This window comes from Cibotium barometz, chromosome 13 (assembly GCF_041138505.1).
Source record: "Cibotium barometz isolate CiBa-2024 chromosome 13, ASM4113850v1, whole genome shotgun sequence".
NCBI lineage: Eukaryota > Viridiplantae > Streptophyta > Polypodiopsida > Cyatheales > Cibotiaceae > Cibotium > Cibotium barometz.
In genome coordinates, this window is record NC_141058.1 from 14,926,517 (window position 1) to 14,943,564 (window position 17,048).

Sequence of the window (17,048 nt, forward strand, 5' to 3'; positions counted from 1 at the left end):
CAAGTAGAGTCCAGAAACACCTTGGACCCACTCCTCTAGAAATCCCATCCGGCACATCGTTCCACTCTACCATGCCATAGGCTTTCTAAAAATCCAAAAGGAGAACAATAAAATTACTACCTCAACCTAGCCGAAACGTGGTTGCCTCCGATCCTCGACGAAACCCATCTGCATATCGTGAATCAAATCGGGGAGGAAGGACTGCAATCGCCGGCTGATGGCCTTGGATAGAATTTTGTAGGCGGTCCCTCGCAGGGTGATGGGTCTGCATTGTCGAATCTCCAATTTGTCACCACCCTCCTTGGGAATCAAATGGATCAATCCCTCTGACAGCCTCTCTACCATGGATCCTGTGATCATAATATAATTTTAAGCAACTTTGAAGCCGCCTTCCATGAGATCCCAACGTTGAAGAAATAAGGAAACCGGAAGCCCATCTTCTCCTGGGCATTTGCCCTGAGTGAGTGCCGTCAGAGCCTCCGCAAGCTCCTCTGCATTAAAGGGTGTCAACAGAAAAGTCCGAAGAGCGGGAGGGACCGCATCTCTCCTGTACCACCAGACCTGCTTATGGAGGGATCTACAACTATGGATCCATCCTGGCCTTGCAACCCGCGGATACCATCCCTCCACTTGTGTGGGCGTGAAATCTCAAAGAAATCTCCAATGACCCTGCTCCTCCCGCTTGGGTCCAAAAAGAGGCTCTAGCATGGTATCTATACTCCACCCTCCGCTCCTCGATGAAACTTTGTACAATCTGCAACCAATTGGCCCTCTATCCACAGGCTATTTGGGACACTCTCCTGAAACCGCCGCAATAGGGCATGGCTCCAACCGATGCTCCCCTCCTGCACTTCAAAACCATCTAGTCTGACCTCCTGTAATAAAGTGTTGATCTCTCCAAGGCCTGCGTCCAAAGCTCCTCTAGTTGAACCACAGTGGAAATCTAGACTCTTCCAAATCTCCTCTATCTTGCTACGTATCTCGGGGTCCTGAATGAGGTTGTCTAAGATCCGGGTGCTCACATGTATGTCCTGCCTTCGGGGGTCCTCCAGGGATAGAATGACAGGTGCATGATCGGGGAAAGTAGCGCCTACCAAAATACCAATCATGCCACCATGTCCACAAGTCCACTCATCTGCATAAAACAGGTCAAATCAAGAAAGGTTAGGGCCTGTACTCCTCCTGTCAAATTGTTGGGGTAGGGTTTCACAAAAACAGACACACACACACACAAAAGTACATAGCAGCAAGCTCTCTCAAGAGCGTGAGAGATAGTTGATGATTTATGTCAAAGAAGATGAAGAGATACAATGTGTGGAACAAGGGAGTTGACTCCACAATATCAAAATACAAAATAAGTGTGGTGTCCTTTCACACCTAATATCCAAGGGAAAAAATCCAAAGGGAGAAAAGTGCATGTGGTTAGCTCATGTTCATATGTGGCACTACTCATATCATATGTGGCATAACTCATAGCATAAGAAGATGAAGAGATACAATGTGTAGAGCAAGAGAATTGACTCCACAATATCAAAATACAAAATAAGTGTGGTGTCCTTTCACACCTAATATCCAAGGGGAAAAACCCAAAGGGAGAAAAGTGCCCTTGGTTAGCCCATGTTCACATGTGGCACTACTCATATCATATGTGGCAGAACTCATAGCATATATGCCAATAAATCCCCCCTGTAGTGGCAATGTGAACCTGTACAAGGTTTGAGCAGATCACTCTCTATAGGAGAGTAAGCCTAAAGCTTTGTGGAAAGCTTCAAACTTCTCTCGAGACAATGCTTTTGTGAACAGATCTACAACATTGTCCTGTGTAGAGCAGGAAGATAATGAGATCTCCCCTCCATGAATCCTCTCCCTAACATAGTGATAATGAATCTCTATGTGCTTAGTACGTGCATGAAACACTGGGTTTCGTGCCACGGCTATAGCACTCTAACTGTCAGTGAGTATGGTGGTGGATGTTTGCTAGCACTCACGAAGATCAGTCATCAATCTCCTCAGCCATACACAATCTTTGTGGCTGTAAAGGTTGCCCTGTACTCGGCCTTACAAGTAGATGTGGCAACAGTGGGCTGCTTTTTGCTCAACCATGATATGCATAAAAAGAAACAACTTCCACTAGTGGATTGCCATGTATCATAGTCACCAGCCCAGTTGGAATCACTGTAAGCATGTAACTGCAAGCTACCCCCCTGGGATATACCAATGTAAGATCCAAGAAGCCGTGAATATAGCGGAAAATCAGCTTCACTGCTTGCCAATGCTTTGTACCTAGGATGTGCATAAATTTGCTACACTAGGAAACCCCAAATTGAATATCCATGTCATTTCCAATTAGCAACATGTCATCCACATAAAGAATGAGCATAATCAAAGTACCATGATCCTCTTTCACATAGAGGGTGCTCTCCGTTGGACCAATGTGAAATCCTTGTGTGGTCAAATAAGTATGTATCTTCTCATACCAAGCTCGAGGAGCTTGTTTGAGACCATTAAGTGCTTTTCGAAGCTTGCATGCTTTGTCTTCATGACCATGCATCACAAAACCAATGGGTTGATTTACATACCTGTCAAGCTGATATAACCCATGGTACAATGTGTCGGAAGTGACCAATGCATAGCCATCTTCACGGTCTTTCACTGTGCATTTGTCATCCTCAAAGTTCACTGCATATCCTCTTTTAGAAAAGAGGAGACGGATAGCAAGTTCTTCTTAATTCCTGGCACATACATCTGCACCATCTATTGTTGTGACGATCACCTCACCAACACCTTGAACTGGATACGAAGAATTGTTTGCACATGTTACCCGCTTGCCTTTAGGGACAGCCATAAGCTTCTTAAACAAATCCCTCCGTGAGGTAATGTGTTTAGAAGCACCACTGTCAAAGTACCATGTGTCGTGTCTTTCATTGACACTGAGAGACATATGCTCCAATGATGCATCGTAACTGCAAGGAAAGTCCACTCACCCTGCACAAGATTTACTGATGCATCATCTTTCCCTGCAAGTGATGAAGAAGAATCTACAGCCATGCTGCTTTCCTTTTTCTTCTCTTTTGCAAGCCTCTTTCTACACTCATTCAAGTAAGGACCTAGCTTCTTGCAGTAGTGACATTTGCCCTTTTTCTTGGGCTTACCTGCATCATTTTTAGCCTTTTGTGAAGGCCTTTGGCTGAAAACTATGTTTGGCTTTTCCCTTGCCCTTGTCTTGGGCAGCAAAAGCCCCATCACCACGCATGCTGGAAGATTTGTTCTTCCGATTCTGCTCCTCCTGTAGTAACAAACCAACCAACTCTTCAAACAAAATTGGTTCCGCGTTTCCCCGCATAGATAGTGAGCGATGTGTGGAAGTTCAAGTAGGTTTATGGCAAAGATGATAGTGTCTTGGAAACCAACTCCTTTTCGGAAATGACCTCATCAATATTGAGCACTTGCTCTCGAAGATCCTAGATCTTCATAAGATGATCAACCATACTATCACCTTCATTCATGTCCAAGTTCTCAAGCTCTTTCTTGAGAAATGCAACCTTGGCCTCATTCTTTGCCTAATACATAGTTTCAAGTACATCCCAAGCTCGTCGTCAGGTCCTGCAAGACCGAATATGTGGTATACCGTATGATTGATTGCTTTATTGACAAAGCAATCAAAGCCATTGCTTGGGCATCTCGAGTATCCCATCTCTTCTGCTCTTGTGAGGGAGGAGTGGATACTCTAGCTTGTTGAGCACCATGGCCAGGCGTGTGAGGTGCTATGTCAATAGGGCGTACATCTTCACCTAACACATAATCCCATATTCCTTTGGCTACAAGAAGATTTCAAGCCATGAAACTCCACAGGGAGTAATTGCTACCATCCAATTTGTCCTCTTGGGACAAAACCCTGAATATATCAATCGTATTTCCAACCATGTGCTGAAATCTCTTGCAAGAGAGATGCAAACACGCTATAAAAAGCACTTGCAAGCAAAATCCCAAACGCACCGGAGTGCAATGCTAGGCAACCACAAAGTCCTATGCAAATGTTTTGCTGCGAATACAAGGCTGCAGATAAGCAATGCTGAAAATCCCCAAATTTTTGAGCACTAATGGGCTGATGTATGTTTTTACAAAAGCCCCAAAAATCTGTGTACCAATGAGCTTTAATTGTGCAATTAAGAACTGATTAAAGCCCCAAAATTCTAGGTGTCCTGTAATTGCACTTGTGCAATTAAGCACAAATTTTAAAAAATCCCTAAATTTTTTGTGTGTCCAACACCCTAATGCTGCCTTGCACTTGATTTTTGCAATGAAGCAATAAATTCACAAAAGCCCCATGAACTAAAGCAAAAATTGATTACCTTTGAGTGGGAGCCCTAAATTTGTATTTGGGGTAAGGGTTACTGTGATACCACCACGGGCTGGTTCAACAGGAGGCAGCCGCCGGTAATCGACAAAAGGCATCAGCTGGTGACCTTGATGGGAGGCAACACACTGTGGCGGACAGCAGATGTCTCGATGGGCTGTAGACGGGCTATTGCAGGCAGCTGGACGGCTCGAAGGCGACTAGTTGTTGCTGCAAATAGTGTGGCAGAGATTGCACTCCAACAGCGGGCGTCACGTAGATGGCAGACGGCCTATGTAGCTATAGATGTGTCGGGGAGCACAAGCAACGGGCAGGGAGTTGGTGATGGCACGAACTCCAGACGGGCACGAAGACAGCGATGGTGAAACCAGGTGTCGGACGAGGTCAACGACGGAACTGTCATGGCTGGGCGACAGAATGTCCACAGCAACGGAAACTCGACCCAAGTTTTTGCCAAAAAATGGCCCTTGCCACGTAAAGGCAAAGTGCGGCGGGGCTCATCCAACCGCCGCCCATTGTCGTGCGAGCTCAGCCGGGTGGTGGTGGAGCCCTCCCACTAGTGCCACCAAAAATGGTGGCTGAAACGGGCAGCGAAACGCCCAATGGGCGGTAGGGAGCACGGACGAAACGCTACAGCCGACAAACGGAATCCTGGAGTCAACGGAAGCGCACAGGGTGGACGGAAGAGACGCGGGCGATGGAAGAGGGAACCCTGCCGGGCTCTAATACCACTATTGGGGTAGGGTTTCACAGAAACAGAGACACACACAGAGAAGTACACAGCAGCAGAGTGAGAGATAGTTGATGATTGATGTTCAAAGAAGATGAAGCGATACAATGTGTGGAGCAAGAGTTGACTCCACAATATCAAAATACAAAATAAGTGTGGTGTCCTCACACCTAATATCCAAGGGGAAAAACCCAAAGGGAGAAAAGTGCCCTTGGTTAGCCCATGTTCACATGTGGCACTACTCATATCAAATGTGGCATAACTCATAGCATATATGCCAATACAAATCTCGAGAAGCACAAACTCCTGAGGCTACAGCCAAAGTCGGGTAAATGCCAAGGGTCCTGTCCCCTCAAAGCCAGAATCAACTTATCCCATGTGGAGTACTCTCCTTGAAACTGTAGCCATGCCACCTCCAAGTTTGTCCTCTACCGACTCTTAACATGTTGAAATCACCATCCATGCACCAAAAATCCATTTGTGGGAGGGACTAGCAAATAGTAGTGGCTCTGCCTGCTGCGGCGTTCAGCATGTATATGTTCAAAAGCCCTCTCTATCTTCTCCAATCCTGATGATCAACCATTGGGCTCTCCCAGTGACAATGGTGCCTAAATCGATCACTGCAAGTAAGAGCTCGCTGATAGAAATGCATACCCCAACCTAGGTCCCAAAGGGGCCAAAAGCATGCGACCAAAAGATGTGACTCCTACCCTCCAAGATCTTCCCACGGCATCGGGTACAACACTCGGAAAGATGATGCTCCTAGAGGAAAAGAATGTCAATGAGCTCACCAACTACGGCTTTGTGAAGCTCCTCTCTGAGAAGCCCGTGCCTTTGAAAGCACTGTGATCCTCCCAAACCCTGAATGTTCCATGAAACAATTCGCATAACTAAAAGCAGTGGGAGGTGGAGCTGTTAGAACTGCCTCCACTCGAAGAGTCTTAGGCATGGGTTTGGATGGAGAATCATCACTATCTATCTTGAGGCGAAGCCGCGCTAGATGTGCCCTTCATGTGAAACCACTCTATCCATGCCCTAGAAAATGCTTACTCTGGGCTCCACCTGTCACAATGAAGGTATCTCTAGGAGGGAGGGAGAGGCACCACCATTGAAACATGAAGAAACACAAAGAGGAGCACCTCTAGACTAGAGGACACCATCTCCCCTCCTCAGTCCTGGTGGCCATAGCCACCCACCTCCATCTGTGCCAGAGGCCAGAGGTGAATGAGCACATCAGTGATACACATCATGCAAATGATGTGAGAGCTCTATGGCCTGGCCATGGATAGCAGCAAACACCGACTCCGTGCTCCAACTCAGGGGGGAGGAGAAGATCATCACGCCACTATCTGGGGTGGAACCGTGGAAGGCCTGGAGTGATGCAAAACCACACAGATGCGAAACACATAGTTTATTCCGCTAGATAATAATCACATTACGCATCTACAAAATCACCGTTACATATCAGGGGCAGCTTTCTTGCATAACTTTCTATCAATCACACCCAAAAAAAGACATCAAAAAACTGAACACAAAATTGACGTTCCAGCACATAGAAAGAAGTCATGCTGCCGATGGATTTGTGATCTTCCTTCGGCCTTGCAAGGCTTGACTCAACTCCAGCCTTGTAAGTGCAGCCTGATAGATGAAGTGATGTACTTGAGCATGCACTCCAAGTACCCTCAAGCACATAGTACATGAGCTTGCAAGGCAAATGAAACATGCACTTGCTTGCAGAAGCATTTTACTGATAAGATAGTGATGCTTAACACTTCCTTTTTTTTCTTTTTCTTTTTCCGGGAAAAGGATCCTTCAATTAGCTAAAGAAAAAGCAACCACAAAGGGCTAAATACAACCATGAAGGGCTAAATACAAACTCGTCTCATATAAGGGCAGAAACAAATGATCATAAGGGGAAGAGATGCTTCTCCTCCGGCTGGCCACTCTATGAGGAGAAGGCTATCTCATGGGGGGGGGGGGGGAAACAGCCACTCAGGTGGTCTATAATGCCAAATGGGATCACCGCCTCTATTTGTGAGGAAAGGGCCAAGCCTCCATAGTCTCAACAAGGCTTCCCGCTGCTTCCGAATGCGGTCGCAACCTCCCTGCAGCTTCCCCCATTGACCGCGGAGGGTGTGGATGATGTCAAGCCATATGCTCCTGATGGTCTCAGTCGGTGGAGTGTGGGTACCCTCGAAGGCCTCGTTACATCTAGCATGCCAGATGTGCTAGGTTGCTATGCTACTGCAAATCACCCATCGTTGGCATGAGCCTGGTCGCCAGACACTTGGAGGTGGGGTTGTGACTGGTACTACTACAATACGATGGTGGGAGACCTGAAGGGCAAGGCCTCCCCCATCCTCCTCGTAAGTCCTGACCACTCTAGCCTCGGTGGCCCCAGCGACTGTACCCCAAGTGATGATCTAGGTCAATGCCCTGTCCATAGCGAAGATGCGGAGAATCCACTGCCAAATCTATTGAGCCTTCAGGCAATCCCAAAGGCAATGTCGTTGAGACTCCTGGGGGTGGCCGCACCTCAGGCAAGCTGTTGACCAACCTCCGACTGCAAGCCAAGTACCCACCGCCAAAGGAAGAGAGTGATCTTCCTCGGCCGAAAGCTGTCCCAAAGCCTCTTCCAAAAATCTGAACGGAAGCACTGTGAAAGGCCCTCAAATTGCCAGTGTGCTGCAGTTGCCAGTGTGCCATCTATCTCTGGCATCTGGATCCTGTGGCCAAGCCATGCTGTATATGCAAAGAAAGGGACATCCAGAGTCTGTGGGATCTTGCCAAGTCCACTCTCCAAGGTCCCACTGCAACCGCGTGAAAGGTCGGCACTCCCAAATCCATAACTGCCAAAATCTCTCCGTGGCCACCTTGGCCAGTGCTGGATCTATGTGCCATGCCCGAGCCCAAAAACCAATCACCCTTACCCTCTGCAAGCTGCAGCCTTTGAAATCCTCCAAGGGGTGCTATGAGCTCTCTAATCTGCCATGTAATCCAATAGAAAAAGTGAGTAGACCATTGTCCTCATCTGCTCCATGGGCCACCACAAGGATATTGTGTCTGGTGAACATGCCTAGCCGCACTAGCACGGTTGGGTCAGGAATAGGAGTCAGCCAATCCGGAGGAAAAGCTGACTCAATGTCGATGCTGAGCTTGTCTCTACCCCGGATCCCTGTCAGTCCTCTCTCTTGCTCCTCCTGAGGTAACTGCATGTGTGCAATCCAATCTCCAAGAGACTTGGCTAGTCCCATGCTCAAGGCGCCCCAGGAAATGTGCGGTCTGGCCCTTAGCATGTGGCCACTAGGTAAACGGATCGAGGGGTTCCAAATCAAAGCCTGCCACCCAAAGCTACTTCTCTTAGGCCATTGGAACAATCTGTCTAAGAGCTGGCCTAAGATGATCCCAAGCACGAAATAGACTGGCTGCGAATCTGTCCTCAAAGACGGGACTAAAACCACGGGCTCACATCTATGTGAAGATCCATCTAGTACTGTGCGGCCATGGGCCTCCAAGGCTCGGAGTGCAGGCTGAAATCCGGGCCAAGAGAAAATCCTTCCAAGGCTCACCACCGAGTAGGAGTCCTCTCACCATCAACTTGCCCAACAGCGCACGACTCTGTATAGCTAGATCAATGAGGCCGAGCCCCCCTCTGCTACGTGGCTGAATGATCACTCTCCATGCCACCTTGGCCCTGGTTGGCCTCCCAACTCTTCCGGCCCACAAGAAGTTCCGAATCAAATGTTGTGCTTGGCCAATACAAGCCTGAGAAAAGGCCCAACACGAGGTGATGTACCACATGGTGCAAGCAGTGCGTGGTTCGCCACCACCACTCTGCCTGCTAAGGATAGCCTCGCCGAGCTCTAATATAGAAGCTTCTTCTGAATACTCAGAAGAAGCACAGCAAACTGCTGCTCGGGAGAGATATCAATGCCAACCTGGCAACCAAGGTATCGGAGTGGAGTGCCCCTCGGGATGCACTGGAAAGCCTCAACTGGTCGCCAAGTCAAGGTGGGTGCTCAGCCTACCCAAAAACCACACGACTTGTGCCAGTTGATCTGTGCTCCTGATGCACGACAAAAAATCTCTCGCCTCCACGAATCTCTAGAGATTCCCAACATCTCCAGCAAGGAAGGCTATTGTGTTGTCTGCAAACTCTAAGTCCAGCAAATCCTCCTGTGTGCGGAGGGGAAGGCACAATCCGTGAAGTCTGGTCGCCTAGGCAGAGAGAAAACTACTCATCACCTCGGCTACAAATAGAAAGAGGTACGGTGCAAGAGGACAGCCCTGTCGAACCGAGCGAGAAAGGGGGAATCTATCCCCTCGGGCTCCCTGAATAAGAACCTGGCTGTGAGATGCTGAATAAAGTCCTGAGACTCCATGAATCCACTCCATGGGGAATCTCATCGGACTCATAGTGCCCTCTAGAAAGCTCCAATCCACCCTGTCATAAGCTTTCTCAAAGTCTAGGAGTAGGACAATGAGGTCCTGCTGTGTCGCATCCTGGCCGAAGCTGTCGCCTCCCAAAAGGTAAAGATGTTGTTTAGAATACTCCAATCCTGAACAAAACTAGTGTGAGTGTCATGGATCAAGTCTGGGAGGGAAGGCTGAAGTCGCCTGCTGATGGTCTTGGCCAAAATCTTGTAGGCCGTCCCTAGAAGGGTGATAGGTCTCCACTCCCGGATCTCCAATCTATCACCACCCTCCTTGGGAATCAAATGTATCAAGCCCTTTGTGAGCCTCTCTGGCATGGCACTTGTGAGCATAATCTTATTGAAGGCAACGCGAAGGCCATCTTCCATGAGGTCCCAATGACGAAGAAAGAAAGAAATAGGAAGCCCATCCTCCTCGCCCTTGGGTAATGCCTTCACCGCCTCCGCCAGCTCCTCCGCAGTGAAAGGGGTCAATAAGAAAGACCAAAGGGAGGGGGGAACCACCTCTCTTGTGTGCCTCTCGACTCTCTCACACGCATCCATCACTTGGCGGGATAATGGGGCACTAGTGAGAACAGACCGGAAGAAATCTGTGGCGATGGCTCTCACCCGCAGGGGATCCAAAACAATAGCTCCATCCTGGCCACGTAGCCTGCGAATACCGTCTCTCCTTCTGTGTGGGCCGGCTATCTCCAAGAAGTCTCCAGTAACTTTGTCACCAGCCTAAGTCTAGAATGAAGCCCTGGCATGGTATCTATACTCCACCCTCCTCTCCTCGATGGACCGAATCTCTTTGCGGGCGGTAGCAATCTGACTCTCAATCCACGGGCTATCTAGGGACCTCTCTTGAAGAAGTTTTAAAGAGGCTAGGCCCCTTCTCAAACTCCTCTCCTGCTCCCGAAATCCCTCCAATCTACTCTGGGCTGCCTCCTGTAAGAAAATATTGTCCTCCCCAAGGTCATCATCCAAAGTGCACGTTGCAGTTCATGAGGAAAAGTCGAGACCCGCCAATAGCTCAATCCGACTACAAATCTCTGGGTCCTGAATGAGGCTGTCTGGAATCTTGGAGCTCACATGTCTGTCATGCCTCCAGGGATAGAATAACTCGGGCATGATCTGAAATGTAGTCCCTGCTAGAATACCAACCATGCCTCCGCAACTGCAAGCCCACTCGTCAACATAAAAGTTTAAAACTTGTCCAGCCGAGAGAGGTTGGAGCCAGAGCTCCGCCTATCTGATCGAGAGAAGCTAAGACTCCCACGGCTACGCCCAAACTCTCGAAGATGCCAAGGGTCCTGTCCCCTAAGAATCAGTATCATCTCCTCTCATGCAAAGTATTCCGCTCCCGAGACTATGGCCGTGCCACCTCCAAGTCTGTCCTCTGCTGCCTCTATCATGTTGAAGTCACCGCCCATGCACCAAAAATCAGCCTGGGGTAGGGCCTGTCGGATAGTGCTCCAAAAGATATCTCTACCTACAGCCGCATTCGGGGCATAAATGTTGAGGAAGTCAACTCTATCCTCTCCAATCAGAATGGTAACCCACTGAGCACATCCTGGAACTATGACTCCCGATCCTGTCTCACACGGCAAAAGCTGCTCACTAACAGAAAGACACTCCTCCCTGCGTCCCTAAAGAGCCGAAGAATGGAGACCAAAAAGTATGACTCCTGCCTGGGAGAATCTTCCCGCAGCGGCAGGTACGCCCCTCAGTAAGATGGTGCTCCTGGAGGAAAAGAATGTCGACAGATCCTCCCACCATAGCTCGATGCAGCTCTCCTCTACGAACGCCTCGTCTCTGAAAGCATTGAGGCCCCCCTAAGCCCTTAATGTTCCATGAGACAATTCTCATATCAATCTCTCTGTGAGGTGGAACTACCGGAACTGCCCTCCACTTGAAGAGTCTTGGGCGCCGGCTTAGAAGGGGAATAATCACAATCTGTCTTGGTGCGGAGTCTCGCCAAGTGGGCATGGATCCTACCCTCCATGTACTCCCACTTTGCCCGAGTGCGAGAGTGCATACTCCGTGCTCCATCAATCACAATGGAGGTATCTGTGAGAAGGGGGGAGAGGTACTGCGAAAGAGGTATGCATGAACACAAAAAGCAACACCTCCAGGCTGGAGGTCACCATCTCCCCTCCTTGGTCTTTGTGGGCTGATCCACCAAGCTCCATCCTGGCCAAAGGCCATAGGTGAGTAATAACATCGGTGATCCAGAGATCCTGCAGATGATGCGAAAGCTCAACTGCCTGATCCTTAATGGTAGCGGCCACCGACTCTGGATCCCACTCTGTCTCAAGGGCTGCGCTCAAGGGGAAAGAGAAGATCATCGCCCCATTCTCTGGCATAGAGGGTCTGGAGTGGTGGAAGACCACACATAGCCGAATAGGGGCTATGGTCTCCTCGAACCTGCTTGTCCCTTCCGTCGGAAGACACGGGAAGAAACTATAATCCACAAGCTGCCCCAAGATCCTGGGAGGCCTACTTGGGGACTCAAGTGGGAGAGCCCTCACTAGTGAGTCTGCAATGGTCATCTCCACCGGCTCTGAGAAATGATGAATCACGCGGCGAACGGTACTCGCCGGCTGTCTCCTCTCTCGATCAGGGACTGCAAGGAGTTGATGGGAATGCTCTAGAGAGGCAAAAGGAGGGGGCTGGGGGCATGGAGGAAGAGGAAGGGGAAAATGGAGCAACTGCGAGTAGAGTCAGAGGGGAGGGTGGGGAGGAGGCGAGGGGGAGTGGGAAGGCGGAGAGGCTGGAGAGGATGCTGCTGAGAGGTATCCATCGGAGAGGAAGGTTGCTGGGGAAGGCTCGACGAAGGGAGGGTGGGGTCAATTTGCCCCATCCAACACTGAAGGCCAGAGGAGAAGTCGCGACGAGGAATCGGCCGCCACCTCTCAGGGCCCCCGGGGGGGGGGGGGGGGGGGGGGACCCTCTCCGTGATTGGAGGCAGGTGCTGTGGTAAGTGCTCGAAACCGTTCTCTGATAGAACCGGATCCTCCTGCATGCTGGCAGCCTGGCGCGCACAGCGACGACGGTCAGCTCTAGTGCTCGGTCAACGACCGGGGCGGGGGCCAACTGTCCGCCACTCTCCAGCTAATGGATCAGATGCCGGGTCGAAGCTGTGCTGGCATCGTGCAAAGAACCATACGTAGTGCAACGGGACTCAGCTACATGACAAGATCGGATGCCGCTGGTGAGTCAAACTCAACCTGGTAGTAGCCGCATCCCAAAGGATGAATATCTGTGATCTGTGGCAAGCTAGCAGGCTAGCCTGAAGAAGATCTCTGAGTTGGCCACGCGCGGGGAAGCTACCGACAATCTTGCATACCAAAGTGGAGGCCTTTAGGGATGTGACAGTCGTAGCAAGAAGGTGCAAGTCCGCTTTGGAAAAAGAAAGGCAAGTAACAACGGCCTCGATCGGGGGAGACCGAGCAGCTGCCATGGAGTCCTCCTAGGGGGCGAAGACCAGAAGAGGCCGAAACATTTGCGAGAAAATGAAGAAATGCACACAACCTGAGGGCGCTTCTTGAGGAACAAGGATGGGCTAGAGATGGCGGCGAAGAAAGGAAAGAAAGGGGTGGAGCGCGCATAGAGGAGAGGAGGGGGGGGGGGGGGGGGGGGATAATAAGAAGAAGAAGAAGAAAAAGTATGAATGAATGAAAAAAGAGGAGAGGAAAAAAAGGGGAAAAAAAGAAAAAAAAAGAAAAAAAAAGAAAAAAAGATAAGAAAAAAGAAAAAAAGAAAAAGAAAAGAAAAGAAAAAGGAAGGAAAAAAGAAAAAGTGAATGGTGGGGGGCGGGGGGGGGGGGGGGGGGGGCAGAAAGAAGGCAAAGGGAGGCGGCGAAGGGAGGAGGGGAGGTGCAGCAGGAGAAGCACTGAATGGGCCGTCGGGCAGGCGGATAAGATGGAAGGGGGGGGGGGGGGGGGGGGGGGCAGGGGAGGATAAGAGGGGTGGAGCAGTCGCAGGCGCAAGAGGGGGGTGCAGGAGGCGAAGGGCGAGAGCTGGCAAAGGGGGCTAGAGAGGGCTGGCGAAGAGGGGGGGGGGTGCCAGCAGCGACGCAGAGCAGGAGGGGGGGGAGCGCAGCTCGCTACGAGCTCTCTTCAAGATCTGCTTAACACTTCCTTAAAACTGAATGCACAGAGATTAGGGTTTAGAAGATACGCAAGGACGCGGTATTGACTCCCAACTACCCTCTCAAGGGGACCCACCACTGGCCGGTGTATTTGCTTGATATATTGCAAGAGAAACTGTTGTCCATTGGACTGCACTTGACTTGGACATTGGCACACTAGAATTTTTTGGCCGTTCATTTGTTTTGAAATCCATACACTGGTGACCCCCTCAAGGTATCTCTAAGCCTCTAGCATCCAGCATCTCAATCTTTCAGAGGCTGCACGTAGATATGATGATCGAGTTTGCCACGACAGCTTCACCTGTTCAGATCATCATGGTTGCTTCCTTGGTCGGGGTTTGGTTGTCAATGTTGAGATTTGTTTCCTGCCTTCTTTAGGTATCCACATCTTTCCTTCTCCATCATAATAGCTTTGTGATCGAAGAAGCTCGTACCCACTGTTGTTTGTGAGGGCTAAGCTCGGACCTGGGCTCTGGTGGCACTTCCATGGATTCTTCCTCCAATTGGATCAGCTGTGCACACATTTTCTCCTCACTAGGACAATTATGAGGACTTGGAAGGAGTAGTTATCTTACAAAGCATAGGCTGATTAACATTTCATATGATTTACCATGCTTACCAATTCACTTTCCAAGGAAAAAGAAAACTGCATTCAAATCCAAGGACATCAATTTTCTTTGATTTGCAGAAAGCGTTCTGCAAGGTTAAAGAAGCAGAAATACCTTGGATCCATGGACAACAACTCTAAAACTTTGAGAAGAGCTTTTGTACAACTGATCCAGTTTCTCTCTCCAGGTTGCTGCTTCGTTGTCTTTTGGAGTTGGTTCAGCAAAAACCAACTTTCCTGTCGAAAATCACATATGCTCAAAATGAAACTGGCATCTGTTACCTATAATAATTGCACATTTAGTTCCCCCCACCCCCCACCACACCCATCCAGCCACCCAAAATCCCCAAAACCTCCCTTGAGAAAAACACAACCCAAGAATAAAACCCATCATATGTACCTAGATTCTTGTAAATCTCTTCGCATTCATCAAGAGTCATTCGTTTTATGCCCAATGCCACTGCAAGCATGCCACCAGTTGATGTGCCACAAATAAGATCAAACATTTCATGAATACGTTTGCCAGTTCCTTCCTCTAATCTTTGCAACATTTGAACTGTCGCCAGTCCCCTCATGCCCCCTCCATCCATGGATAAAATACAGAGACCTTGTTTGCCCACAGGTCTTCCCCTGACTGCTCGCCGCAAATACTCATTCTCACCTGAAAACACGGGTTTCTAAGAAAAATTTAGCTTTCAGACGATGACAAACGCGGGTACTGCATAAAACTGGATAACCATACCAAAGATTGCCAGAGCTCTCATTGCTGCTTTGGAAATAGATGGGTTGGATGTAGCTGAAAGATGAAGTAACATCTCACGCAGGCTACCAGATGCAGCTAGATTCCTTCTGTTATCCCGACAAAATGCTAAATTTCCTAATGCTAGCAGCGCACACCGTTGAACCTGGTTTAGGAACAAAGCCAAAAATCTCCACTGAACCTTTCATGATGCATGCAAGGACACCACCCATGATATCCTACAATTTGAAAGACAAACTTACCTCAGGTTTCTTATGTGCACAAAGCATCTTCAGATGTTTCAGCAGTTCTTTTGTTAGCATTCTTGCAGCAACAGTATCTGATGCAAATGCAAGATTAACTACAACTTGGAGCATCGCTATGAGAGGATCAGTAGCTGATGCTTTTAATACTGCCTCAATGGGTTGCATGATGTCAGCCTTCATCAACCTCAATGCCAATGAAGCATCCAAGGCTAGCGAAGACAAGGTTAAACATGCCTGCTCAACCTGCATCCAAAAAAAAAAAAAAATCAGACCGCAAAAAAAATCAGTCCGCATGCTGTTGGGATTCGGAGCTGTGTAAATCAGCCCTTTGCAAGTGTATGTATGTGAAACTCATTCAAGGAAGTCTGTATGTGAACCACCTCTTAGTGTGTGTAAGTGTGCCTGTGTGTGTGAACAGCCTGTAACGGCTAGATATTATGTGTATGTAGTAAGCGGTGATGTCATCACATGGGCCATGTGTCACTCTATTAGTGTGTGTGAATGGGTCAAAAGATAAGGCTCTAAGCCTATATAAGCAATGTACTTGGTGAAGGATTATAGTAAATCTAGTCATCATTCAGTGGTGCAACACTCTCAGCGTCATCATCTCTCTCTCTCTCTGTGGTATGGCTCTGTTATCACATGGTTTACGGCACATGGGCTTCAGATTGACCAGCTCCCTCCTTACCAGTATGACCTAGACTCTCCATACTTCAGGCTTTCCCATGTGGACCATAATTGGGTGCTCCGATATGATTTGCTTCAGGCACACATTAGGGACACTTGGATTATCCCAGCACGGCCCTTGCCTGTCAAGATGCAGTAATCACTTTCTTTGGGTTCATGCAGAGACCAGGCTACATGGATATCTTTATGTATCATGCCATGAGGATTGCCATTGGTCAAAGCTCTGAGTTTCATCCCATACCCTAGAGATCGAGGCCGGCAAAGCAGTGAGGATACCCAGGGAGGACAGGATTTGCAGATTATGCAGCAGAGAGGTGGAGTCCGAGGAGCATTATGTATGCTGATGCCTAGTCTACTATGAGATCAGAGGTAGATACCATTCCCTTTCCAGAGAGGGATTTGGTCCTATTAGCCGTATCATGGATTATCCAAACCAAAGATGCCTGGGCTTGTTCTTGCTGGAGCTATGACGACACAGAGAGAGCCTCCTCAGAGCACAAACCTCACGAGCTAGTTCAGCCCAGCTCAGGATCACCAACTTTTTCTAGCCCCAGCATGTTGTACCTACTTCAGCAACAGATCTGACACTTCATCAGTCCAGGACAGTATCCAGGAGCATAGGGGTCACTCTACCGCGAGCCACAATGCTGCGAGCTGTGAGACCACCTCGGCCCCCTGGACCACGACCACCACTGGTTCATCAAGTCCAGATCGATGTGATCCTTACACGTCACTAATGCACGATGGAGACCTCTTCTTCTCAATCTCTGTTCACTATTTCAAATCCTGCGGCCACCCTCTCCTGCCCAATGATGGATCTCCTCAATGGACCCCTCCCCTCCATACATTCAGCATAGAATGCATTATGACCATTCTTGTATACTTTAAAGCATGCTCCCCCGTTTGTTATGTGCATTTACCTAGCACTTAGCTTCAGTTACTCGGTTTCCAGTTTCAATTTCAGTTTTGTTTCAGTTTTCCATGACGAAGATATTCCATGGATACTTGTAATCATCTTTTGTCTCATAGGTCCATCAGGCCTTTTCTAAGACGTAAATACTCTCAGCCGCACAGAGCAGAACAGGAGGAAGGAC

General features: G+C 48.9%; 1 protein-coding gene across 2 annotated transcripts in view; it reads right to left on the reverse strand.

Annotated features, from left to right (window-relative positions):
- LOC147632400 (phospholipase A I-like protein) overlaps nucleotides 1-17,048 on the reverse strand; it is a 41,451-nt gene that overhangs the window by 10,329 nt on the left and 14,074 nt on the right. For both annotated transcript variants that reach the window (XR_015267191.1, XM_086807207.1), the window contains exons 6-9: nucleotides 15,265-15,510; nucleotides 15,005-15,167; nucleotides 14,663-14,923; nucleotides 14,378-14,499 (exon numbers count right to left, since the gene is read on the reverse strand). Coding sequence is in view for 1 of the 2 variants with exons in the window: in XM_086807207.1 (XP_086663333.1) it covers nucleotides 14,378-14,499; nucleotides 14,663-14,923; nucleotides 15,005-15,167; nucleotides 15,265-15,510 (792 nt within the window). In the remaining variant the exon portion in view is untranslated. The remainder of the gene's footprint in view (nucleotides 1-14,377; nucleotides 14,500-14,662; nucleotides 14,924-15,004; nucleotides 15,168-15,264; nucleotides 15,511-17,048) is intronic.